The 25,133-nt window shown below is 51.3% G+C and overlaps 1 protein-coding gene across 1 annotated transcript; it reads left to right on the forward strand.

Moving 5' to 3' along the window:
• The first annotated feature begins 11,252 nt into the window (after positions 1–11,252).
• Positions 11,253–19,911, forward strand: Mrgprf (MAS related GPR family member F). Its single transcript, XM_036199915.1, has 3 exons — positions 11,253–11,409; positions 14,383–14,497; positions 18,100–19,911. Exons 2-3 carry the CDS (start codon positions 14,450–14,452, stop codon positions 19,081–19,083), a joined length of 1,032 nt encoding a protein of 343 aa, XP_036055808.1. The 5' UTR covers positions 11,253–11,409; positions 14,383–14,449; the 3' UTR covers positions 19,084–19,911.
• The last annotated feature ends 5,222 nt before the right edge of the window (positions 19,912–25,133 follow it).

Raw genomic sequence — 25,133 nt, forward strand, 5'->3', positions numbered from 1 at the left:
ACATTATTTCATTGCTACTCCATAAATGTAATCTTGCTACTGTTAGGGATGGTAATGTAAACTTCTGTCTTTTCCGATGGTCTTAGGTGACCCCTGTGAAAGGGTCATTGATGCCAAAAGGGGTCCCGACCCCTGGGCTGAGGGTGGGACAGGGGTTGGTAGATGTTAGCAGACAAGAAAGGAGAATGGTATCTACTCAAGACCCTGAGAGGGTGACAGAGACTGGGAGCAGGGGGCTCGAACATTATGCCAGGCTTATTAGGGGGCGAAGGTGTTTGAGGGCGCCGACCTCAGTACTGGGCAGAGACTATGGAGGAACACTGCTTACTAGCTTCCTCTGGCTTTCTCAGCTACCTCTTCTCCTTCCCCCTCAGCTACCTCTCCCCCACCCCTCAGCTACCTCTTCCCCCCCTCAGCTCCCTCTTCCCCCCCCTCAGCTCCCTCTTCCCCCCACTCACCTTCTCCCCCACCTCAGCTACCTCTTCCCCCTCAGCTACCTCTTCCCCACCTCAGCTACTCTTCCCCCCCTCAGCTACCTCTTCCCCCCAGCTATCTCTCCCCCCCCTCAGCTACCTCTTCCCCCCCCCTCAGCTACCTCTTCCCCCACCTCAGCTACCTCTTCCCCCCCTCAGCTACCTCTTCCCCCCCAGCTATCTCTTCCCCCCCTCAGCTACCTCTTCCCCCCCTCAGCTACCTCTTCCCCCAGCTATCTCTTCCCCCCTCAGCTACCTCTTCCCCCCCCTCAGCTACCTCTTCCCCCCCCCTCAGCTACCTCTTCCCCCCCAACATCCCGGGCCCACCTCCCCAGGGATGATACCACTCACAGTGGGCCGGCCCTCGATCCATTAATTATTGATGATCAATTATTAATCAAGGACCCACAGACTTGACCACAGCCCAAGCCAATGAGGTCAGTTCCTCAGTTGAGGTTCCTTCTTCCCCAGTGACTCTTGTTTAGGTCAAGTTGACAAAAACCGACCCAGTACAGAACTCATCCCTCACGCCTGTAACAACTGAAGGTATCTGTGAGCTTTGATGAATTTCATTTTGGAGCAAAATCTGCCCTAGCCGGGGGAGCGGGGGGGAGTTGTAGGGAAGGGCGCTCACAAACCAGAGAGGAACAGAAGTGGATTGTTATGTGACTCACTCATGCCCAACTAAATGCTCAGGAGGGTCCTTCTCCAAAGCTGGCCAAGGGGACTGTTGGGTTTCAATGTAAAATGTTTTTTTTAATAATTTATTTATTTTTATTTTATGAGTGTTGATTGGTGTTTTGCCTGCATGTATGTTTATGTGGAGTTACAGGCAGTTGTGAGCTGCCATGTGGGTGCTGGGAATTGAACCCAGGTCCTCTGGAAGAACAGCCAATGCTCTTAACCACTGAGCCATCTCTCAATGTAAAATGTTCATGTGTTTGAACATTTTGGCCCCAGGTGGTGGCGCTGTCTGTGGAGGTGTTTGGAGCCTTTGAGGTACCAGCCATGAGGGGCAGGCATTAAGAGGTTCAGCCTTGCTACCTTCAGCCCCAGCTCTCTGCTTCCTGTCCCCAGCCACAATGGAAGTAGCTGCTGCAAGCTCCCAGCACCCCAAATCAAGCCATCGTTCCAGCCACCAAGCCTGCCCTCCCACGACGGACTGTACCCTCCGTCAGACAAGTGTGACCCACAGAGAGCTATGGATGTAGCCCAACACAAAATGATAAACTTTGTGCAAGATGTTGTTAACTCAGTGTACGGCTCTCCATTGTGACCCTTGAAGACAGCATCAGACCCTGCTCATGAGCCTAACTAACTTCTCTTTTCTCAAGTGCCCCACTCAGGTCCTCCCTCACAGCAATGAGAAAAGCAATAAATATAGAGGTCCTAGGTCCAATCTCCAGACACACACACACAGAGGCATGCAACACACACACACACACACACACACACACACACACACACACACACACTACATTTTAAAAGGAAATAACCAAAACAATCCTTCTAGAAGCCTTACTAATACAAGGGAATTTCAGGGGGCTGGAGAGATGACTCAGAGATTAAGAGCACAGACTGCTCTTCTAGAGGACCCAAGTTCAATTCCCAGCACCCACATGGCAGTTCACAACTGCCTGTAACTCCACTTCCAGGGGATCCGGCACCCTCATGCAGTCATACATGTAGGCAAAATACCAATGCATATTAAATAAGTAAGTAAATAAATGAATGAATGATAAATAAATAAATAAATAAATAAATAAATAAATAAATAAATAACACTGGCATGTCAGAGAGTGAACATAATGCCTGGTCCTTAGTGACATGCTCAGGAATGCAGGGGTACCAGACTGAGGTAGTTTTTCTAAGAGGAAGCTGCAGGAGCTTCATCAGGCCCTTCCTGCCCACAGGCAGAAACACTCAGGCCCCCTCAGATCTGGATGCTGCATGGAGCTCATCAGGGGGTGCTCTCCCACATCCCTGTTTTCCATAAGGCTGCCAGAGCTGAGCAGACAGTAGAACAAAGTATCCCTCTTGCCCCAGCCAAGCCTCTGTGTGCTTGAGTTCTCTGATCATGTAGATCCCACAGGCAGTGAGGGCTGGGGCATCTGGGGACCCTGCGTGGGTCTTCGTCAGATGCCTGTGGCTGTTTTCTACATTCATTAATTTTGTGCTTAGGGGTGGGATATGTGCACCCCACTATGCTTGTAGAGGACAGCTTTCAGGGGTCATTCTCTTCTACCATGTGGTCTTAGGATTGAACTTGGGTCATCAACCTTGGCAGCAAGTGCTTCACTCACTAAACCATCTCTTTGTCAAGGTAATTCTTCTAAGACCAGCTTTTACCTTTCTGTTGGGACCTGTGTGTGACCCAGTGTGACCGTGGAGCACAGAGGAGGAGGAGGAGGAGGAGGAGGAGGAGGAGGAGGAGGAGGAGAGGAAGAAGAAGAAGAAGAAGAAGAAGAAAGAAGAAGAAGAAGAAGAAGAAGAAGAAGAAGAAGAAGAAGAAGAAGGCAAGCCCACAGTGGCCAGGAAAGTTGGGCTCCCCTCTGACATGGTGAAGGTGTAGGGATCCAGGGATTTTGCGGAGGAGACAGGTATGTGTTCTTGGGATCATGGGACCAAAGAGCTACAAGCTCTTAGGAGTTAGTGATAGAGATGGAGGATAAACACTGACATGGTAGCATAGTTCTAAGTAGTAGTTTGTGTTTTTTTGTTTTGTTTGTTTTGTTTTGTTTTTTGTTTTGTTTTTGTTTTTGAGACCGAGTTTTTTTGTGTAGCTTTGGTGCCTGTCCTGGAACTTGCTCTGTAGTCCAGGCTGGCCTTGAACTCACAGAGATCCACCTGCCTCTGCCTCCCCAGAGCTGGGATTAAAGGCATGTGTCACCACCAACTGGCCTGTAAGTAGTACAGTGCTGCAATTCAGAGTGGGTCTGCCCTCCTCGGTCTCCTCGGGGAATGCCCTCACAGACACAGCCCCTAGCAGGCTTGGGAAGTGGAAGACTGTGGAAGGCTAACTGAAGAAAGGGCTCCATCTGTGGGCTTACAGAGCAGGCACCATCTGCACTGAGTGAGACTTCTGGTACAGTTGCTGTGGGTCCCCCACAATCCTGTAGGTAATCCCTCACCCATGCTCTTTTGTTTTGTTTGGTCCTCTTTATTGTTTTTGCTTGTTTGTTTTTGAGACAGGGTCTCTCTATGTAGCCCTGGCTGTCCTGGAACTCACTATATAGACTAGGCTGGCCTCAAACTCAAAGATCCACCTGCCTTTGCCTCCAAAGTGCTGGGATTAAAGGCGCATGCCATGTTTGGCCCTCACTCATCCCTTTTTAAGTAAGCCCAATAGTCTCACTGGTTTACCAAGTTAGACTTAGGTGGTGTTGTGCTTTGGTTTATCCTTGGAGTCTTTTTAAGGATGGAGTAGGCATTTGCTTATGTCTTCTTGGGGAAGGAATTCTGGAAAAAAACTACCCACATTCCCCAAATAAAATCCTATTGGAGGGGAAAGGAGAAGTAGAGGAAAGGGAAGAGAAGAAAGTGTTCGAGAAGGAAGAGGAAGAGGAAGAGAAGGGAGGAAATAAGGAAGGAAGGAGGGAGAGAGGCAGGAGATGAGGGGAAGAAGAGAGGAAGATGGAGGCCTGGATGCAGTAAAAGACCCTGTGGTTAAAAGGAGTGTTTCCACAGTAGACCTGTTTGGGCCCCACAAAAATAAATGGATAAGGATAGTGGCCAGGCATGTCATAGTTTCAGGAATGACTGGTTGTCATTAGTAGGAATGCTAACGCTTCTGTGGGCTTTTCATATGTAGCTCACTGCTAGGTGTGTGCCAGAATGGCCACAGATCCAACCAAGAGAATCCTAATGATACATGGGCAGCAACAGGGTTGGTGCTCCTGTCTCCTCACAGGGACTTTGGTGACCTGCCTGGACAATCTGTGATGACACTCCTCCTCAAGACTCTTAACCTTAGCACATCTGCAGTGTCCTTCTACCTATGTGTCAGGCTACTTAGTCTCAGGATCTGATTAGGACATCAGCATTAACAGGGGACCATTATTTAGCTTACCTCCTTCTCCCTCCTCTTCCACAAATTTTCATCATCAAGCTTGATTTCTTCATGGCACAGACCCCTGGTTAGAATTGTTGGTTTGTTTGCTTTCTGTTTAAGCTCCTGATTACATTTCTTCATTTCTGGGTTTTCCACAGTTCTGTCCCCAGAACCAACATTGTTGGTGTTCATTGAGTCAAATGTAGTTGATAATGAATCCATGGGTGGATGGGCAGATGAATGGATGAATTTGTGCGCAAGTAAATGGATGGATGGATGGATGTATGGATGTATGAATTCATTCATCCATTGATGGGCTGTTAGAGAATGGATGGGTGAAGGATGAATGTGTTAGTATGTGGATGGATGGATGGATGGATGGATGGATGGATGGATGGACAGATAGATGATGGGCAGGTGGAGAGACAGAGGTATAAGTGGATGAGTGGGTGGGTGGGTGGGTGAGCAAGAGATGTGTGTGTGTGGACAGATGATAGATTTGGTGGCTTGAATAAGTAATGTCCCGTTATTTGAACAGTTGGTTCCAGTGGTGGCACTGTTTGGGGAGGTTTAGGAGGTGCATCTTGCTGGAGGAAGTAAATCATTTGACAGGTTTTGAGAGTTTAAGGCTTCATATCATTCCCAGTTTCACTTTCTGCTTTGCACTTGTGTTTAGTGATGTGAGGTCTCAGGCTGCTCCTGCCACCATTACTTCCAAATGTTGCCATGCCTTCCCTTCCCCCGGGATGGACTCTAACTTTCAGGAACTGTAAGCCCAAATAAATTCCTTCTTCTTGTCTTAGTTAGGGTTTCTATTGCTGTGAAGAGGCACCATGACACAGTAGCTCTTATAAAGGAAAACATTTAATTGGGGTGGCAGCTTACAGTTTCAGAGGTTCAGTCCATTATCATTCTGGTGGAACATGGCAGCGTGCTGGCAGACATGGTGCTGGAGAAGTAGCTGAGAGTCCTACATCTTGTAGGCAAGAAGAAGTGGTCTGAGACACTGGGATGTATCTTGAGCACATATGAGACCTCAAAGCCCACCCCCACAGTGACACACTTCCTCCAACAAGATCACACCCACTCCAACAAGGCCACACTTCCTAATAGTGCCACTCCCTATGATATTATGGGAGCCAATTACATCTAAACTACCACACTTCTATAAGATGCCTTGATCATGGTGTTTTATCATAGCAACAAAAAAATTAACAAATGCAATAGTGTACAGATGGACAGAAGGGTGAGTAGATAAATGTGTGGGTAGAAGGATGGGTGAGTCTGTGAATACAAGAAGCAATGGATGGGAGGAAGGACAGGTGAAAGAGTGAATTTGTTAGTGGATGGATGATGAATGGATGGATGGATGGATGGATGGATGGATGGATGAATGGATGGTTGGATGATGGATGGATGGATGGATGGATGTGTGGATGGATGGATGTGTGGATGGATGAGTGGATGGATGGATGGATGGATGGATGGATGGATGAGTGGGTGGGTGGATGGATGGATGGATGGATGAGTGGGTGGGTGGATGGATGGATGGATGGATGAGTGGGTGGGTGGATGGATGGATGGATGAGTGGGTGGATGGATGGATGAGTGGATGGATGGATGAGTGGGTAGGTGGGTGGGTGGATGGATGGATGGATGGATGGATGGATGGATGGACGAGTGGGTAGATGTATGTATGTACAGATGGATGGGTGGATGGATGGATGGATGGATGGATGGATGGATGGATGAGTGGATGGATGGATGAGTGGGTAGGTGGGTGGGTGGATGGATGGATGGATGGATGGATGGATGGATGGATGGATGGACGAGTGGGTAGATGTATGTATGTACAGATGGATGGGTGGATGGATGGATGGAGGGATGGATGGATGGATGGATGGATGGATGGATGGATGGATGGATGGATGGATGGATGGGTGGATGGATAGACAGCAGACAAATGAACAAGTGAAAGAATGGTCTCTCACATGGAGAACAGAAGGGACAGAGGCTTCTGGATTTCCTAAGCTTCACTTTTCTTTACTGGGCAGCCAACCTCACTGCAGAAGGACATCCCACACCCTCTCAAAACCAGGAAAGCCAGAGTGACCTGGGAGAGGACTTTTAATCTTAAGGCTTGAAAGCAAGGGCTTCAAGGTTCATGCTAGGAGACAGAGGAGGGGACTCTCCCCAGGAGAACCTTAGCTCTTCCAGGGTTAAATCAAGAGAAGAGGGCATTCAACACAGACTCCACCTGAACCAGCCCATCGCCATCAAAAGGGATGTAGCACAAATATGCTCAACTTTCCCTGGTCCCAGAACTGTCATCCTCAAAATACCATCCACATCCCAAGGGCCTTGCCCCATTGCTTCTGTACAGCACATTCACATTCCTGGGTATCTGGCTGTGACTAGCCTCCTTGCCCACTCAGCTCGTTCCAAGGGCAGGAGTCTCAGCTATCGTTTTGTTTTGTTTTGTTTTGTTTTGTTTTGTTTTGTTTTGTTTTGTTTGAGACTGTGTGGTTTTGGTGCCTTTCCTGGATCTTGCTCTGTAGACCAGGCTGGCCTCGAATTCACAGACATGTGTCTGCCTCTGCCTCCCAAGTGCTGGGATTAAAGGCGTGCGCCACCACCACCTGATGAGTCTCTGCTATCTTGTTCATCCACCCAGAGCCCAGTGCCTGGTACCCACAAGGTACTCCATAAGAACCAACAGTGTGATGGTGATGATCTGCTGTGCTGCTGGCTGTCGAGGGCCTGGTTAGCAGTCCACACTGTAAAGCAGGACCAGTCAACAACAGAAGCACACTGAGAGACACCTGTGCCTGAACTGGACTCCAGCCTCAGTGGAGGAGAGTCCAATCCTGAACCCTTGAGAGGGAAAGGCATAGACAGCTAAGTCCATCTGCATGAACTTTGACAGAGGACAATTCAAAATAAATTTCCCACGGGGTGTGGTTGTGCATGCCCATAATCCCAGCACCTGACGGTACACACAAAAATATTAGGAGTTCAAGGCTAGCCTTGACTACATAGACAGTTGAAGACAGCCTGGGCTACATAAAACCCTCTCTAAAAATTAACATTTAAATGTCTTCCTTTTTACTGGGAGGGGCTAAGGAGACACCTAATAACAGGATGTAGCTTTTCAAAGCACGTGGGAAGAATATTAAGACCAAGGATGGCTCAGTGGGTAAAGGTGTTTGCCATCAAGACTGAGTTCAGTCACTGGGACCCATATGGCCCAAGGAAAGAACTGACTTCCTCAAGTTGTCCTCTGACCTCCGCAGTAGCCCTGCAGCAACCACTCAAGACAAATAAATAAGAATACAATAATTTTTGTGTGTGGGGGGGAGTGTCTCAAGACAGGGTTTCTCTGTGTAATAGTCCTGGATGTCCTGGAACTCACTTTGTAAAGCAGGCTGGCCTCAAACTCACTGAGATCTGCCTGCCTCTGCCTCCTGAATTCTGGGATTAAAGGCATGCACCACCACTGCCAGGCTACAGTAAATTTTTACAAAGAACTATAACATGAATTGCTAAATGATCTTATTAATAAAATAAAAAATCAGAGCCAGATATTGGGGTGAAAGCTGAAAGATCAGAGAAACAAACCAGCCTCGTTCTTACTTCTACAAAATCCTCAGCCTCAAGAGTGTGAGTTCCTGTTTCCTCAAGCCTTATATACCTTTCTCTACCCAGAGATCACTTCCTGGGATTAAAGATGTGTGTGCTTCCCGGTACTAGGATTAAAGGTGTGTGCCACCAATGCCTGGCTCTGTTTCCAGTGTGGCCTTGAACTCACAGAGATCCAAACGGATCTCTGTCTCCTGAGTGATAGGATTAAAGGTGTATGCCATCACTGTCTGGCCTCTATGTCTAATCTAGTGGATGGCTCTGTCCTCTGATCCCCAGATAAGTTTTATTGAGGTGCACAATATACCACCACAAAGAACAAAAACCATGTCTGCCAGCCCCATTCTGTTTACCTCAAGTCTATGTCCTGAGCCCTGATGAGTGAGCAAATGATGCCAGTCACACCTAAGTCCAGGGTATAGAATTTTTTTTTTATATAATAAAGCAAGGGAAGGGAAGGGAGTAAGGAGGAGAGAGAGAACAAATGAATTTGTTTTAAACACTATGACCAAAGGCAACTTTTTTTTTTTTTGGTTTTTCAAAACAGGGTTTCCCTGTGTAGCTTTGCGCCTTTCCTGGAACTCACTTGGTAGCCCAGGCTAGCCTCGCACTTACAGAGATCCACCTGCCTCTGCCTCCCAAGTACTGGGATTACAGGCGTGCACCACCACCGCCCAGCAAGGCAACTTTTTATATGCTATTTTATTTTATTTTGTGTTCATTGGTGTTTTGCCTGCATGTATGTCTGTATGAGGGTGTCAGATCCCCTAGAATTGGAGTTACAGATTATTATGAGCCACCATGTGGGTGCTGGGAATTGAACTTGGGTCCTCTGGAAGAAAAGCCAGTGCTCTTAACCTCTGTGCCATCTCTCCAGGCTCAAGGCAACTTTTTAAAAAGGTTTATTTATTATGTATACAATGTTCTGACTGCATGTATGCCTGCACTCCAGAAGAGGACACCAGATCTCATTATAGATGGTTGTGAGCCACCATGTGGTTGCTGGGAATTGAACTCAGGACCTCTGGAAGAACAGCTAGTGTTCTTAACCTCTGAGCCATCTCTCCAGCCCAGGCACAGAATTTTTGAGGTCCAATAAGAGTGGTTCTCCCAGGTATCCAACCCCTCACTGCCAGCCCAGAAAAAAACAAAGTTCCAAAGTAAGATGTGACATTCCCAGGGTCTTTTATGACTGGAAGCAGCCATGGGAATCCCACATGAGGCAGGGTCCTCTCTACTGTCCCCATTGGAACACAGCCTCTGGGTCTCCTCTCCACGCAGCCTCACACCCATTTCTACAGGGAGACACAAGTGATTGCTGTAGACTGCTTGTCTGTGTCCCCCTCAAAACTCATGCTAAAATGGTTACCCCAAAGGGGGTGGTGTAGGACTCGGGGTCTTCTTGTGGTAACTAGGTTATAAGCGTGGACCCTTTCTGAAGGGGATGGATGTCCTCATGGAAAGGATCCCAGAGAGCTGACGGTCCCTCGTAATATAAGGCCAAAAGGTATGTCTGTGATCCCGGGATGATGTGAGCAATGCCAGTCTGTAGTGCTCCTGCTAGATTGTCCAGCCTGCAGCACTCGAAGAAGGAACTCCAGGAGCTCATGAATGGGGGTCACAGCTTCTGTAGGTCCACAGCAGCCCCAGTGGACAGGGTCAGTGGCTCAGGGGACTCTGCAAACTCAGGGTAAGACAAGCTCCCTCTAGCAAGCACCTCTTCTCTTGTTTGTCAAAGAAACATATTTCCATACCAAATAAGGCCGCGGACTCCACAGCCTCTGCCCACTTCACACAATTCCTTTTAAGTGTCCAAGCGCAATTATACTTGGACGGTGCTGGGATTCAGCCTCCCCCAGCCTCTCAGTGTAAACAAGTGGCCCAGCTGGGACACAGCTGCCTGCCCTGGAGGAGGAGGCTGGGTCACCATCCTCCCTGCTGCCTGCTCAGCCTCTCTCAGCCTCCAGAATCCCAGAAGATCCCTGCCCCCCCCACCAAATCCCAGGAAGCCAGCTGGCCCCAAGCGGGCCACCATCCAAGGCTCCCTGCTCTCAGGTTTGGTTCAAGAGACAGAGTGGTTTCTCCATGGGCAGGAGGAGGAGGCTCCAATGCAGGTGCAGAGCGAGGTCTATTTCCGGGCTCACTGCAAGATGCCCACAAGGCACATTTCTCCCAGTCTCAGCACTGCTCACTCCCATAGGAAAGTGTGGCATTCATTCCTCAGGCTTCTTGGGTCATGAGAAAGTTGGCCCAGGGCAGAAGGAGGCCTCAGCACCCCACCCTTATGGTCAATCCTCTGTTCCCTCCATACCCACCCAGGCTTGGGCTCCATGCCCTGGCCACTAACTTTTTCCAGGACCCCCTCTCCGGGGGAGGCTGACTCATCTTCACTGAGGAGCGCACGCACCAGGCATGGTAGCTTGCCAACTTCCCTGCTCAGCCCAAGTGAGCAAGGGCTGTGATTTTCCATTTGCGACATCTGATTGTTATTAGGGCTAGAGAGAAGGGAATTCCTGGTGCCATAGGCCCCAGGAGGCCCCCAGGAAGACTCTGGGGTGGCAAGGGGGGAGTTGGTGCCATCTGGGTTGTGTGACCTTCTCTCTGCCAATTCTCCACCGCTCTCCATGGGGGTCCCTCACTTGCTGCTTCCTGGCTTCTCTGTGCCAGGCTTTGAGTCAGTTCAAACAAGGGAGTGGACATTCCCCTCCCCCCCCCCCCCCCACTACATGCCCTGAAATGCCCACTGGAAGCAGGCCAAAGGCACCAGGAGAGTGAACAACCCAGAGCTCCCTCTACTGGGGCAACCCTCTGAAGCTGCAGGATATGGGAGGTATTAACATCTGGACTCCAGCCCCAGTGCTCAGGCCAGCATGACGTCACCAGGCAGAGATGAGTTCCCAGTGGGGATGGTGGTGGGGGGAGGCTCCTGAACTGGGCATTCCTTCCTCAAGCCTCATCACTGTTCAGATACTCCTCCTCTTCCTCCTCCTCCTTCTCCTCCTGCTCCTCCTCCTCCTGCCCTCCCTTCCCCCTTCTGCTGGGCCTGGAATTGGGTTTGGGGCGGGTTCTGTTTCCAAAGCCATCTCCAACAGGCCAGGCGGGTGAGGGCTCGTCCTCCACCCTGAGCCTAAATTTTCCAAGGCTCCAGGCTGCACTTGCTAGCCTGCTGCCCCGTGGGTCAGCAAGCTCGGAGTGCTGGGAAGAGATCTCTGCAAAAGGAAGACCTCGGAGGATCAGGAGCCACAGGTAGCACTCTGGGACCCAGGGACTGGGGGAGAGAGACTGGGGACGGGGGCTGCAGGGTCAAGGTTAAGCAGGGCAGGCAAATAAGGTTGGCATCCTCCGGACAGGGAAATGGGCATCATCATGACCGGCAGCTTGCAGAAAGTCCCATCTCTCTGAGCAGCGAGCCCCAAGACCTGGAGTGAAGCTGTCCCCATTCTGAAGACCTGTCCCACCCCTTCCACACCTCTGAGTGTCCCAGGGAAGGCTTTAAGAGCTCCCCTCTTGTGTGGCGTCCCCTGACACCCACTCAGCTGGCCTTACCCCTAGCCTCAAGACATCCTCCAATACCAGCTCCCATCCGGTCCCCCTGAGGGTGGGGGGCTTCCCATCCTTCCTTCAACCTTATATCCAAGCCTGGTTTCTGGAAGGGTTTGAAGGGAACACCCAGTGGGCAACGGTTCAAGTATGGAGCTATGGTTCCCATTGCTCTCAGGCATGCCGCTGGCCATGAGCACAGCAGTGCACAGCTCTTTGAGGACACTTGGGGATCAGCCACATGAGGTCGGACAGCTGACAATCTGTCTCACCTTCTCCTGCTCCAGCCAGGCCTGGTGCTGTTGTTGGCTTCAGATGAAGGTGCTTGCCAGAGGTCTGCCAAATCTCCATTCCCTGTAGAGAAGCCTCTTCTGTCAAGTTGTGAGCAGGGAGCTGAGTCCTGGGAGGAAACACAGGCTTTCTATGTATCTGAGGACAGCAGCAGGCTGCCCCCGCCCATGGCCAGCACAGACCAAGCCATAGCTAAGGAATGAGGCAAGAGGCTGGGTTAGGGTTTAGAAGAAGTGAAATGAGTTGGGGAGCTACCTTAGGGCTGGTCTGTCCATCCATCAGTCCAAGCAGTCCACCAGGCTGTTTTGGGGGAGGGGGGACCAAGGGTACAGACACGGTAGCCTTTCGGCTTTAGTGAAGTCGGTTCTGTCCCGGCTCAGATTCTGGCTATAGCACATGCACTCAATGCATCCCTGTACACGTTGCACACATGTCTTTAATATGGCCCATCTGGGGTCCACTTGGCTTTCTGGATCTCTCTGCATGAGTGAATCACTTTGCAAATGATCTGGGGTAGGAGATGGACCAGATATAGAGATCAAAGCAGTCACAGAGGTGACCAGGGAGCATACTCACCTGTCCCAGGGGGCATGTGTCTAGTTGGCTTTAAGCCTGGTGGGATGAAACGTCCCCTGAGTCAGAGCATCACTGGGGAGAAAGTTGGGAGGGAGTAGCAGGTGTCTGGAAGAGAGACAGCAAGTGAGGCTGCAGTGGATGCTTACCTCCGGAGGTGCAGGTACCCGGAAAACCTGGGCTGGTCCCATTGCATAGCAACGGAATGACGCCTGGGTGGGAGGGGGCAATCTGCAAGCTCTCTGCACAAGCATCACTCTCTGCACAAGCATCACTTATACGGTGCTGTCACTTGGGACTCGTGAGCAGGCCACTCTTAGTCGGGATACAAAAGCACCAGAAGGAGCAAACATGTAGAGGGCCGGCGGGATAGCCAGGGGCCGGAAGGGGCTCTGTGAACCCTAGTTAGAAGAGTGCCTCTGTACACCATCCAATAGGAATGAGGGGCTGGGAGTGTGGCTTAAGACCCCACCAGGCTCCTTGGCCCCCAGAGAAGCAAAGCGGCCTAAAGTTAAAGAGGGGGTGCATCACTTGAACGAGCGGACCGGAGCCAATGGTGGGTGCAGCTGCCTGGGCCACATATCCAGGAGGGAGGAGGCAGTGGCCATGCTCCTGGCGGCTGGGGATCCGCCCTGCTCGAGGAAGGAATTTATGAGGAGTGGAGCAGTGCGCTACCCACATCCCCGCTCTGGGAGAGGAGGGTCTGGCAGCCTGTAGCCAGGCTGTGTCCTGAGTCACAGCTTCAGACGTCCCACCTGCTTTGTGGGAGGGGTGGGGCAGAGTGCAGGCTGGGGATGTGGCGTAATTCCAGGAGACCCAGAGTGGATACATCGATGAGCTGTTGCCAGCTAGGGTGGACCAGTCTCAAGCAGGGCCCCCCTCCCTAGCTTGTCTCCCAACACACCTCCAGGCCTCCAGATTGGCTGGATGAGGCTGAGCCTTGTTTCTCTGCATCCAGTCTGGAACCCAGGGCCAGCACAGCAGCCTCTTGGTTTGCTTCCTCCAAGTGAACCTTGCAGGGGACAGCTACCAGGTCTTGGAAGTACACAGATCTTCCAAGTTTTGTTATGTGCCCTGGTTAGGAGTGTGTCTTTGAGACCAAGAGCACCATCAAAAAGGAATGAAGGGCTGGGGATGTGGCTCCATTGGTAGACGCTTGCCTAGCATGCACAAAGCCCCGGGTTGGAGTCGCACCACCACATAAACCAGCTATGGTGGTTCCGCCTGTAATCCCAGTACTCAAGAGATGGAGGCAGGAGGATCAGAAATTCAAGGTCATCTTCAAGGCCAGCCTGGGTTTCGTGAGACCCTGTCTTTTACAAAAGGGAGGAATGGACACCCGCCCCTGAGTTAGGATGAGGACCATGATAAAGCAAGACCCAGACAAAAGCCTCCTCCTCCAGGAAGCCCCTCTGTCAGAGAGAATCGTCCTCTATCACCCATTTCTTAGCAAGGCCTCTTAGCAGAGCACAAAGGAGGTGTGCCAGGCGAGTATGCAAGGAACCCCATCATTGAAGTTACTAGAAAACATTCTGGCCCAGACACCTTGTAGTCCAATGAGAAGAGAAAGGAGAGAGCATCTTCCCCAGGGAGTGGCCGTGGATGCTCCAGGAGCCAGGAAGGGTCTGAATGCGAGCCCACAGGCAGGAGAGGTGGGACGGGCAGGACAGGCATCGAGTCCCCACCTCAGAGGGAGCCAGGGTAGCCCTTCCTCTGCGGTGAGAACCACAGGCCTGAAGGCCTAGGGCGCTGGGGCTGGTGGGCTGGAGGTAGAGAGGCTCTTGAGGTGTTGACTTTACTTTACCCTCTCTCTAGGCTCTTGCCAGGCAGGGAAGTAGGTTTGTGAGCTCCCAACAGGAGCCTGGACACTGAAGTCTCGAAGATGGCCGGAAACTGCTCATGGGAGGCTCACTCTACCAACCAGAACAAGGCAAGTGCCACAGGCAGGAGGTCCTTGGTCTCTGCAGGGTATAGTTGGGAGGGACAACACAGCCTGCTTTCCAGGCCTGCCCTCCAGCCCTGGGTTCTAGTGGTCAGCAAGCACATCTGGACTCCGTGGCCCTGGTTAACTGGTTCCTCTGAGGTCAGTGTCATCATCAGTGAGGCAAACACAGGCACTGGGCATCCTGGAAGTCCCTTTCCATGCTGTCCTTGGGTCATGGTTTATCAGCTTTGAAAGGTCTCACACCCTCCCCCTTTCCCTGCAGAGACAGGACGATTGTTATTACTATGGTCAGACCAAGCAGAGAGCCTCTGCTGGTTCCATGGTGGCCCTGTATCTGTTGTGTGTACGTACCACTCTGGGTCACCCAAGGCAAGTGTTGCCCCAAGTCTGGAGCATGAGGCATGAATGTAAATCTGCAGCTGGCACTAGCCCCACCTAAAGCTTGGATAATGGCCTGGGCTGGACATTGCTTCTCCCTAGAAAAGTGTGGACTTCCCTTCTTAAGCTGGGAACCCCTCTGGTTTATTTCCTTATCCCAGCCTCCCCTAGACTTGAGAAAATCAAGGCTTGTATCAGGATAACTGACTCCTAACCGCCACCCCCCATCTCCCACCCTCCCATCCCCTACCCTCACCATGCCCTTGGTCCTTTCCTTCCTTCCCATAGGAAGCACCGTGCAATGATGGCAGCCCAGGAGGCAGTGACTGGGCATACTAGGAGCATTTCAAAGTCCCTAGAGAAGAGGGAGATAAGGCCCTGGGAGGGAGCAGGCTGCAGAGTGGCATTTCACAAGGTAGTATGGGGCTGTAAATAGTAGCTCCCGCCCAGTGACTCACCAGTGCCCCCCCAACACCCAGTGGGGGACTGTAGATTTTTTCCAGCTGGGTGATACACAGAGGGCTCTGCCCAGCCCAGAAGGCCAGCACCCAGTGCTGAGCTGGTCCTCATGGGGCAGGGTTCTGCATCTCAGCTGAGTTCTCCAACACTGAGTCGGCCCTCAGAGGCCTGGAGCAACAACAGACCAACTCCAAGGAAGGGGAGCAGAGAGAAAGCTAAGTAGGTTTAGGGGTGGGCAGGAGACGTTAGCCAATAAATTCTTAGAGGTGGACAGGTAGAAAGCAGAACCCCATAAAGAACTTGTCCTGACAATACAGTGTCTCCCTAAGTTTAGCAGCACCATTAGTTCCTGTTTGTAAATTCCTCTTGACACAGCCAGGCCAGAGGACAGTTCTCTGCATTAGAGAATGTCCACACAAAGCATTATCTCAGGGCCCAGCTTTCTGCTAAGGCCATTTGGAAGGTGGCAGGAAAGATCTTGCCCCTAGAACCTTCCTACTTCCCTGAACCATGAAAACAGATACCAGACTTAAGGAGAGAGTCCTGGGATAGATTAGTGATGTCTGCAGGGAGGAGGGAAGGGCAGCAATGTGCATAGGGCAACCTTTGCCACTGAAAAAGAGGGATCAAAACAACCCTGAGAACACAATAGTGTGTTGCTGGCTCATGTTATTGGCTCACACAGTTGTTTTAAAATGTGAACCCAGAAATATCTCTTTCATGTTGCCATGTATAGATATGGCTCCTCTGGGATTGAAGGGAGGTACTATCGCTCCACCCACAGGTCCTCCATACCCTCTGGCTAGAGTAGAGAGGCCACTTACTTTACTAGGAAGGTGTGGCCTTGGTTTTGCAACTGTGTCTGCTCCCAGGTTCTGAGATCTGACCCAGCCTCATGCATTAATGTGCCAGCTCAGCCCTCAGGGTTGAATACCAGGACTGGTATTCAGCTAGGCTGAGCTACTCTACCCTGCCCAGTTGTAAAATGCTGAGCCCCTCCCTGAAGCTTGAAGAATGACCACCACCTTGAGCCTCTCCCCTCCTGGATACCTCTGGGACCCCCAAGGACAGCCCTGGCCCAGCAGAGGGTAGCTCTCAGCCCCAGTGTCCTCTTGTCCAGCTGTGGGATAGTCCTACTCCAGCTGTGGCCAAGGTCTTTTGTTTATCCCCACCCCTACTCCTTACTAGTAATTTTATTTCTTTTCTTTCTTTCTTTTTTTAAGCTGAGGATCGAACCCAGGGCCTTACACTTGCTAGGCAAGCACTCTACCACTGAGCTAAATCCCTAACCGTAATTTTATTTCTTTAAGAATAAGTATTTTCATGTTTTAAAACTGAAACATTATATGAACAATTTACTAGAAAATTACAAGAACAGACTGTACACACATCTACCATCCCCTCCATGATTCATTATTTAGTACTGGGGACTGAACCTCAGGCTCCCACATGCTGAGTCCTTTTTTTAAAAGTGTGTGTATGTGTGTGTGTGTGTGTGTGTGTGTGTGTGTGTGTGTGTGTGTTATGTGTGTGGTGTGTGTGTGTGTGTGTGAATGTGTTTGTGTGTGTGTGTGTGTGTGTGTGTGTGTGTGTGTGTGAATGTGTGTATGAATGCCATGGCTCATGTATAGAGGCTGCACCTTTTGATAGATGAACTTCCTCCCCCATTATTACTTGCAAATAAATTGTGGACACTAAACCCCTTTGCCTCCAAAGAAGCTGCACCTCTGAGAACAGGGCATTCCTGCTCACCCACAGCACAGAAAGCATCCACTGACACAATCCCACAATCCACACTGCCTTATTGTCACTGTCCTGCTGCCCAGAAAGACCCTCAGTAGTCACTGTTGACTTCCAACACTTGCTCAAGCCCTGGATTTATGGGTCTTGTCTCTTTGGTCAAATGGAAAGGCTGCCCAGCTTTTCCTCTCTGTGTATGTGTGTGTGTGTGTGTGTGTGTGTGTGTGTGTGTGTGTGTGTGTGGTGTGTCTGTGTGTGTCTGTAGCACACCACACACACATACACACCACACATACATACAGACAGACACACATGTATATGTGTGTGGTGTGTATGTGTGTGTATGTGTGAGTGTGTGTCAGTGTGTGTATGTGTGTGTGGTGTGTGTGTATGTGTGTATATGTATGTATGTGTGTGTGGTGTGTGTGGGAGGTTGTGTGCAGTGGTGTGTGTGAGTATGTGGTGTGTGAGTGTGTGGAGTAAGTGTGAGTGGTGTGCATATTCATTCACTGAGTCTAGGTCTCTCAGTTAAAATCAGAACCGGCTGAGGTAAGTAAGCAATATCGACAGCTTGCTTTAGGAGATCCCCTTTCAAAATACAGGAGGGCCACTGGGCCCACCTGGCATTTACAGGGAGACCTGGGATCTGAACTCTGGTCCTCACGAGTGCTCAGCAAGCACTTTATGCACTGACCATCTCCCCATTCCTCTGCTTTCTGTTGTCTTGGACATTTGGACCCAGTCGACCTGTGAGCAGCCCAGAGCTGCTGTCTGGTCATCCTGTGGTGATGCCGTCGTCCTGCAGGCTCTAGAATCTGAGAACCAGTGTTAGCATGAGCGGGTATGGGGCTCTTTCTGCTCTGGCCTCTGCCAGTTAGTCATTCCACAGGCAGAGATCTGGCAGATCCTGCCTCCTGGATAGCTGATGGAAGCTGGTACAGGAACAGGCCTGCTGAGGGCCAGGGAAGGGCAGACCGCCTTACAGATGTGTCCCCTCTGCACCTACACAGATGTGTCCTGGTATGAGCGAGGCTCCGGAGCTCTACAGCAGAGGCTTCCTGACCATCGAGCAGATAGCCACGCCCCCTCCGCCCGCCATCACAAACTACATCTTCCTGCTGCTTTGCCTGTGTGGCCTGGTGGGTAACGGCCTGGTCCTCTGGTTTTTCGGCTTCTCCATCAAGAGGACGCCCTTCTCCATCTACTTCCTGCACCTGGCCAGCGCTGATGGGGTCTACCTCTTCAGCAAGGCGGTGATTGCCCTCCTGAACACGGGGGCCTTCCTGGGGTCCTTCCCTGACTATGTGCGCAGAGTGTCCCGGATCGTGGGGCTCTGCACGTTCTTCGCAGGTGTGAGCCTCCTGCCGGCCATTAGCACCGAACGCTGCGTGTCCGTCATCTTTCCCACCTGGTACTGGCGTCAGAGGCCCAAACGCCTGTCTGCTGGAGTCTGTGCTCTGCTCTGGCTGCTGTCCTTCCTGGTTACCAGTATCCACAACTACTTCTGCATGTTCCTGGGCCGAGAGGCCTCAGGGACAGCCTGCCGCAACATGGACATCTCCTTGGGCATCTTGCTGTTCTTTCTCTTCTGTCCACTCATGGTACTCCCCTGCCTGGCACTCATCCTGCATGTGGAGTGCCGGGCACGGCGCCGCCAGCGCTCTGCCAAGCTCAATCATGTGGTCCTGGCTATTGTCTCTGTCTTCCTCGTGTCCTCCATCTACTTGGGAATCGATTGGTTCCTCTTCTGGGTCTTCCAGATCCCGGCCCCCTTCCCTGAGTACGTCACTGACTTGTGTATCTGCATCAATAGCAGCGCCAAGCCCATCGTCTACTTCCTGTCTGGGAGGGACAAGTCTCAGCGCCTGTGGGAACCTCTCAGGGTAGTCTTCCAGCGGGCTCTACGGGATGGTGCCGAGCCAGCCGATACTGCTAGCAGCACACCTAACACAGTCACTATGGAGATGCAGTGCCCCTCTGGGAATGCATCATGAGAGGCCAGGGTCTGGGGCAAGGCCACAGCAGAAAGCGGCCAGTAGCTTCCAGAGACACTCCGCCCAAGAGCAGAAGAAGCAGGGCAGCTGCCCCTGTGCCACCGGGAAGAAGAGCTGCCTCTAGCTCAAGGCATCTGCCTCTTGCCAGGCGTGGCCAAGAGACTGAGCAGCCACCTGTAGACAGACCCTGCGGCCTCTGCTCCCCAGCCATTCTGCTTCTGTGACTCATTGTACCGAAGTTGCCCTTACCAGTGTGGCGGAATCCCTCCTCAACAGGAGTTCCTGGGTGAGGGTGAGCAGGAGGTCACCTCCTGCCGCTTGGGTCATCCCTCCTCAAACGTGACTCAGTCACCGTCCTCCCAACTGGGACAGCAGCCTCAGCTCCACTTGCGAGGAGTTGTCCAGCCTCCCAAGACAGCGCCGGAATAACCCGAGAGAATGGCGCTATCTGGAAGAGGGTCCTGTCCACCCGCCTTGCAGCCTGCAGACAAGTCCCTGTCCCTTTGATGAGTCATCTGGTAACTTTAATGGGGTAGGACCTGGCCCTGGCAAGCCGCGTGACAGGAAGGACCTTTTGCCACTCTGGGTAGCCGACTGCTTTTCTGACACCCCCAGCCAGCTCTGGGCAGCTGACCACGCACTTGGTGTCTTTCAGGCCACTGTGGCCCATTGTGGCAGCTCCCTCCTAAGTCCCCAAACTCCAGAGCCCATTTCAAAGTGGATTCTGGTTCCATCCTTGCCCCCTGGGAGCTGCCACCATGGTGTCATCCGTCATCCAGCACAGAGGCCTGTGTAGCCAAAGGAAGTTTTATAACAGATAATAAAGTATATATCAATACACATTTTAAAATATTGCAACAAAGAAGCAGGCTTATTGCCCAGCGTCTTCTCTGTATCTCCATGTCCCACAGTGAGGCCAGCCAAGGGTGGGTGGCCTTTGCTCTTGCTCTGGGACCCTTCCGGTTGTCTGGCCACACCTCTGGGCTGCCTTCTGCTCTACCTGACTCTGTCTATACCTAGGCTTCCGTGGTCTGTAAGGATGTGCCACCAATGGAGCTGCATTCCTTCACAGGGAGCCAAGGAGGGCAGGGGGGCAGGGAAGGAGTGAGCAGCATGCTCACCCAGAGCTAGACATGCTAGCCACACACCCTGAGTCCACTGAGTTTTAGTCTAGGCCACACGATCCCAGGGCAGGGACTGTAGCACTAGCTCTTGAGGGTAGCAGCAAACTCCCCAAGGTCATGTCCCTGACGGTCCATCATCCCAGCCACACTGATCTGTTCTTTCCAGGCCACAAGCTACCTAGTCTCCTCTAAACAAGGAGAGCTTTCATGGTGGGTCAGAGCAGGTGACACCAGGAGCTTCAGGTGTGCAAGACCACCTGCCCCTCACCTGTGCCTGGATGAGGCTGTCTACTACTCTCTGCCCCTCCCCATTTCTGCTCAGAGAATCCTAGAGACAAGGGGTGGAAGTCTGTGGCCTTCACCCTTGTGATAGAGAACTGAGAATGGGCAAGTACCACAGCCCAGGAAAAATACTGATGATCTCAGCGCCATGTGGGGAGAAACTTCTCAGAGTCCTGGGGGTGAGGGGCCACCTAGAGTCTCCTGGCTCCCCAGAGCTCAGTCAATCCCCATTCCTGCGAAGTCTTTCCTTAAGAGTCTCCACCCAGCCCTCACACCTGAACCCCCTGGGAGTGAGCTGTGTCCCCACAAGGGGCCACCTCACCTGGGTCCAACTCGAGGTTCATAACTTAGGGCCTGTGTACAGATAGCACCCACCCTGGGGATGCTGAAGTGGAGGGTGGGGTGATTCTGTGCAGAGCATCAAAGTCTTGTGGAAGAGGAGGCTTTTCTCTGCTACCCCATGAACGCTTAGCCCAGGTGCTCCTCTGCTCTTCCCCAGACCCCTACTCTGTGCTAATGGAGAAGAAGCAAGAGGACTAAGTGGATGGAAACCGCGGAGGCCCACCCTTTCCTCCACCCTCCTCCACTGTTCAATTATTAAAGTGAGCTGCAGAGGGGCCAGGCAGCGGTGGCCGCAGGTGCACGACAGGTCTCCTGCAGTTCTCCCAAGCTACCTTCTTTCTGGGTGGGTCACAAAGGCAGGACTCCCCAAACACTGCAGATTTGTCTCCATGGAAGCCAAGAGCGACGCCATTCTCCACCACAGGACAGCTCCTGTTAAGGTGCTGCCTGACCGCGAGGCTATTACTAAGCTGGACTCCCCACCAGCACGTGACCTGGAGACGGAGACGGGTGGACTGGAGGAGGGATGCCAGGCAGCCAGCACTCAGTGCCTCTTATACTTCCTGCCACCTAGTAACTGCGAAGATAAACAAGAAGAGGGCCCCGCTGTCAGACAGAACAAGGGGAAGATCAAGAGTGAGCCCTCTGGAAAGTAGATCTGCTACCTGCCAGCCACAGGACTGTAGTCCACCTGTGCCTAGACTTCAGGAGTGGTGGCATGCATCTGAGCACAAGACAGGGAAGGAGAAGTAGGCATATGTTAACACACAGCAGCTCAATTGGCAAAGTCCTTGCTATAAATCCAGGTCTCCAGCACCCATGTCAGAAGCCAGGCATAGCGAGGTGTGCCTGTGATCCCAGGCCTGGGGTGGCAGAGGCAGGAGGATCCTGCTCCATGGCAGGTCAATCTAGATAAATTGGCAAGCTCCAGATTCAGTGAGAGATCTCAGAAAAGGAAGGAGAGAGTGAAACTGGAAGGCACCACATGTTGACCTCCGTCCTCCACACACATGCACATACACATGTACACACATGCACACACAGCCAGCTAATCCCAAGTGCCAGTGATCAGGGCAATGGCTGATTGTTAGGGACAGACTGTGCTTACAGGCTCCCGGCTGATCTTTTCACATAGGTTTCTGCACATCTCTACAAAGTTGCTCACTCCAGTTGCAGAAAGTCGGAGCTCACAAAACAGTCACTGTGAGTCTCTTCACACTGACCTCTGGTCTTGATGTCTCTCATCAGCAATGTGTTAGGAGTCAGGTTCTGGGAGATGCCAAGAGCAGACTTGGCCATCAGGTCCCAGGTGAACCCAGCTGCGTCTGGCTGGCTTGCAGTCTGAGAATGGGTGTTTGACAGAAGGCGAATGGCTGTGAGCTACCACAGCCCCCTCCTTACCTCCCACCTCACCAAGGGATTCAGGTGCGTCTGCAGCCTTGATGGCTTTGCCACACGCCTGTGGGTGGGGGGCTCTCAGATAACGTGGCTTCATTCTCTAGAAGCACACCTCCCTCCCTCCCTCCCTCCCTCCCTCCCTCCCTCCATTTCTTCTTCTTCTTCTTCTTCTTCTTCTTCTTCTTCTTCTTCTTCTTCTTCTTCTTCTCCTCCTCCTCCTCCTCCTCCTCCTCCTCCTCCTCCTTTTCCTCCTCCTACTCCTCTTCCTCCTACTCCCCCTCCTCTTTCTCCTCCTCCTCCTCTTCCTCCTCCTCCTCCTTCTTCTCCCTCCTCTTCCTCTGTGTACATGCACATCTATATATCAGCCAGGGGTCAACATTGTCTTCCCCTACCACTCTCCACCTTATTTTTAAATTTTTACATCTACTTATTCATTTTGTGGGTGGGTGGGTGCACATGTGTAGGTCAAAGGACAGTTGGTGGGAGTCGGCTCTCTCTTTCTACCGTGGTTGTGCCAGGGATCAAACTCGGGTAGTCATCATGTTTGGCAGCAGGCACCTCTACACACTGAGCCACCTTGCCAGCCATCCACCTGTTTTTGAGATGGGTTCCTCTCGTGGGAAGGAAGAGAGATATAAGCCTGGGAAAGGGACCTTCGGACAGACTGGCGATAAAGACACAAAGCTAGGAAGACGCTCTGGCAAACTTCCGGTGTTGAACCACAGAGTGCGAAAACATTCTGTTGTAAGCCAGCAGGGAGCTGAAAGTCGGAGAACTCAGAAGCAGCCAGGAGCAGCTTACCAAACCAAAGCTCACGGAAAACTCTGCTTGGATGAGTCAGCTGCCAGCTCGGAGTTTCCTGGCAGTTCAAGAGAGACTCACCTACTTGGGCACATGATTTCTGAAAGCCTTTGGAATTAATTAAACTGGAGCTGTAATGAACATCCGATCAAATCCATCCACATACCCCCGAGCCACTGAGCAGCAGCCATCCAGTGCCTGGCCTGCCCCGCCCAGGGCGCCCTCCCGTACATGTGCCTTATGCGATGTCCAGCAGCCCCGTCAGCAGCCTTTCTGTCTCAGGACAGAAACATCGTTAAGCCATCTTGGCAGTGCATGGGATGTGTGTAAAGAAATTTAGTGACCCCTATCCAGAAAATTCCAGAAGGGACCCTGGCTTTCAAGACTGCTGAACCAGGACCAGGAGCTTCAAGTAACATTCTCTAGGTCCCTTGGTTTCCCCCCCACACCCCCGTTTGCTCTAGAAACAGCCTCTCCTCCTCCCCATTAGAGGAGCCTGGGAAGGAGGCATTGAACTGGCTCAAGGTTTTTTCGTGTGTGTGTGTGTGTGTGTGTGTGTGTGTGTGTGTGTGTGTGTGTGTTTTAAAGGTTCGTTTTACTTTTTATGTGTATAAGGGGAAGGGGCTATGGATGTGAGTGCAGGTGCCCTAAAAACATCGATTCCCCCAAGGCTAGAGTTACAGGTGGTTGTGGGCTACCAGACATGGGTTCTCTCCCAGAGCAGCAAGTACTCCTAACCACTGGACCATCTCTCCAGGCCATTGGTTAAAGATTCTGAACCAGGGCTGGAGAGATGACTCAGAGGTTAAGAGCATTGACTGCTCTTCCAGAAGTCCTGAGTTCAATTCCCACCAACCACATGGTGGCTCACAACCACCTGTAATGAGATCTGGTGCCCTCTTCTGGCTTGCAGGGACACATAAGGCAGAATACTGTATATATAATAAATAAATCTTTAAAAAAAATAAAAGATTCTGAACCAAAAAAGTTCTGATACAGAAAAAAACGGGGTTTAATTTAAGAATTCTGGCACAGGGGTTGGGAGGGATGGCTCAGTGGTTATGAGCATGACTGTTCTTCCAAGGGACTGAGTTCAACTCCAACACTCACATGAGCTAAGTCCCAGCCAGCTCCTGGGAGGAGGAGAGAATCTGATACTTCTGATCTCTGGCCACCTGCACTCATGTGCACACACCCACATACAGGTAGACACACATACACACAGTTAAAAATAATATAAATAAATAAAAGGATCCTGGCATAAAATATGAAACCCTAGGCTGGGGAGATGGCTCAGTCAGTAATGTTCATGCTGTGCAAGTGTGAGGACCTGAGTTCTATTCCCCAGCACCCATGTGCTCCCACGTAAAAAGCCAGGCACCAGGGTGTGTGCCTGTAATGCCAGTGTGGGAAGGTGGAGAAGGGTGGCTTTTCAGTTTGTGTTGCATTTCATTTTAAAGATTTATTTATTTATTTATTTATTTATTTATTTATTTATTTATTTGTTGTGTGTGTGTGTGTGTGTGTGTGTGTGTGTGTGTGTGTGTGTGTACAAACTATTCGTGTGCAGCTTCCTTCAGAGATCAGAAAAAAGGCATCAGACCCTCTGGATCTGGTGTTGCTGATTATTGCAAAACACTTGATATGGATTCTGGGCACTGAGCTCAGATCCACCACAAGGTCAGCAAGCCCTCTTTTTGCTTTTTAAACCAGGTTGGCCTTGAGAGCTGCCAACTTCTGCCTCAAGAGTGCTGGCATTAAAGGTGTGCACCACCACACCTGGCCAGCAAGCACTATTAACCACTGAGCCATCTCATCAGCCCTACATACATACACACTTATATATACACATACATACATACATACATATTCATGCACACAAAAAAAGCACACACACACACACACACACACACACACACACACACATCTGCATAGGCTTATACTACTAAAAAGTTCGGGTGTGGCTAGGTGCAAGTGTCCCAAGAACTTGTGGACCCAGGTGACTTCAGCCTCCATCCTGCCTTCTGAGACCCAGCAGAAATGTGAGGAAGGGTCACCATCCAGGGCCAAGAGCATGTGTGTGGTCTTCACTTCTCACTGGGC

This window comes from Onychomys torridus, chromosome 1 (genome assembly GCF_903995425.1).
Source record: "Onychomys torridus chromosome 1, mOncTor1.1, whole genome shotgun sequence".
Classification (NCBI taxonomy): Eukaryota; Metazoa; Chordata; class Mammalia; order Rodentia; family Cricetidae; genus Onychomys; species Onychomys torridus.

What these genes read in the sequence shown, in the direction of transcription:
- Mrgprf (XM_036199915.1), top strand. Translation starts at nt 14,450, where the DNA reads ATGGCCGGAAACTGCTCATGGGAGGCTCACTCTACCAACCAGAACAAG. An exon ending in ACTCTACCAACCAGAACAAG is followed by an intron (nt 14,498 to 18,099) that starts GCAAGTGCCACA and finishes GCACCTACACAG; the next exon opens with ATGTGTCCTGGTATGAGCGA.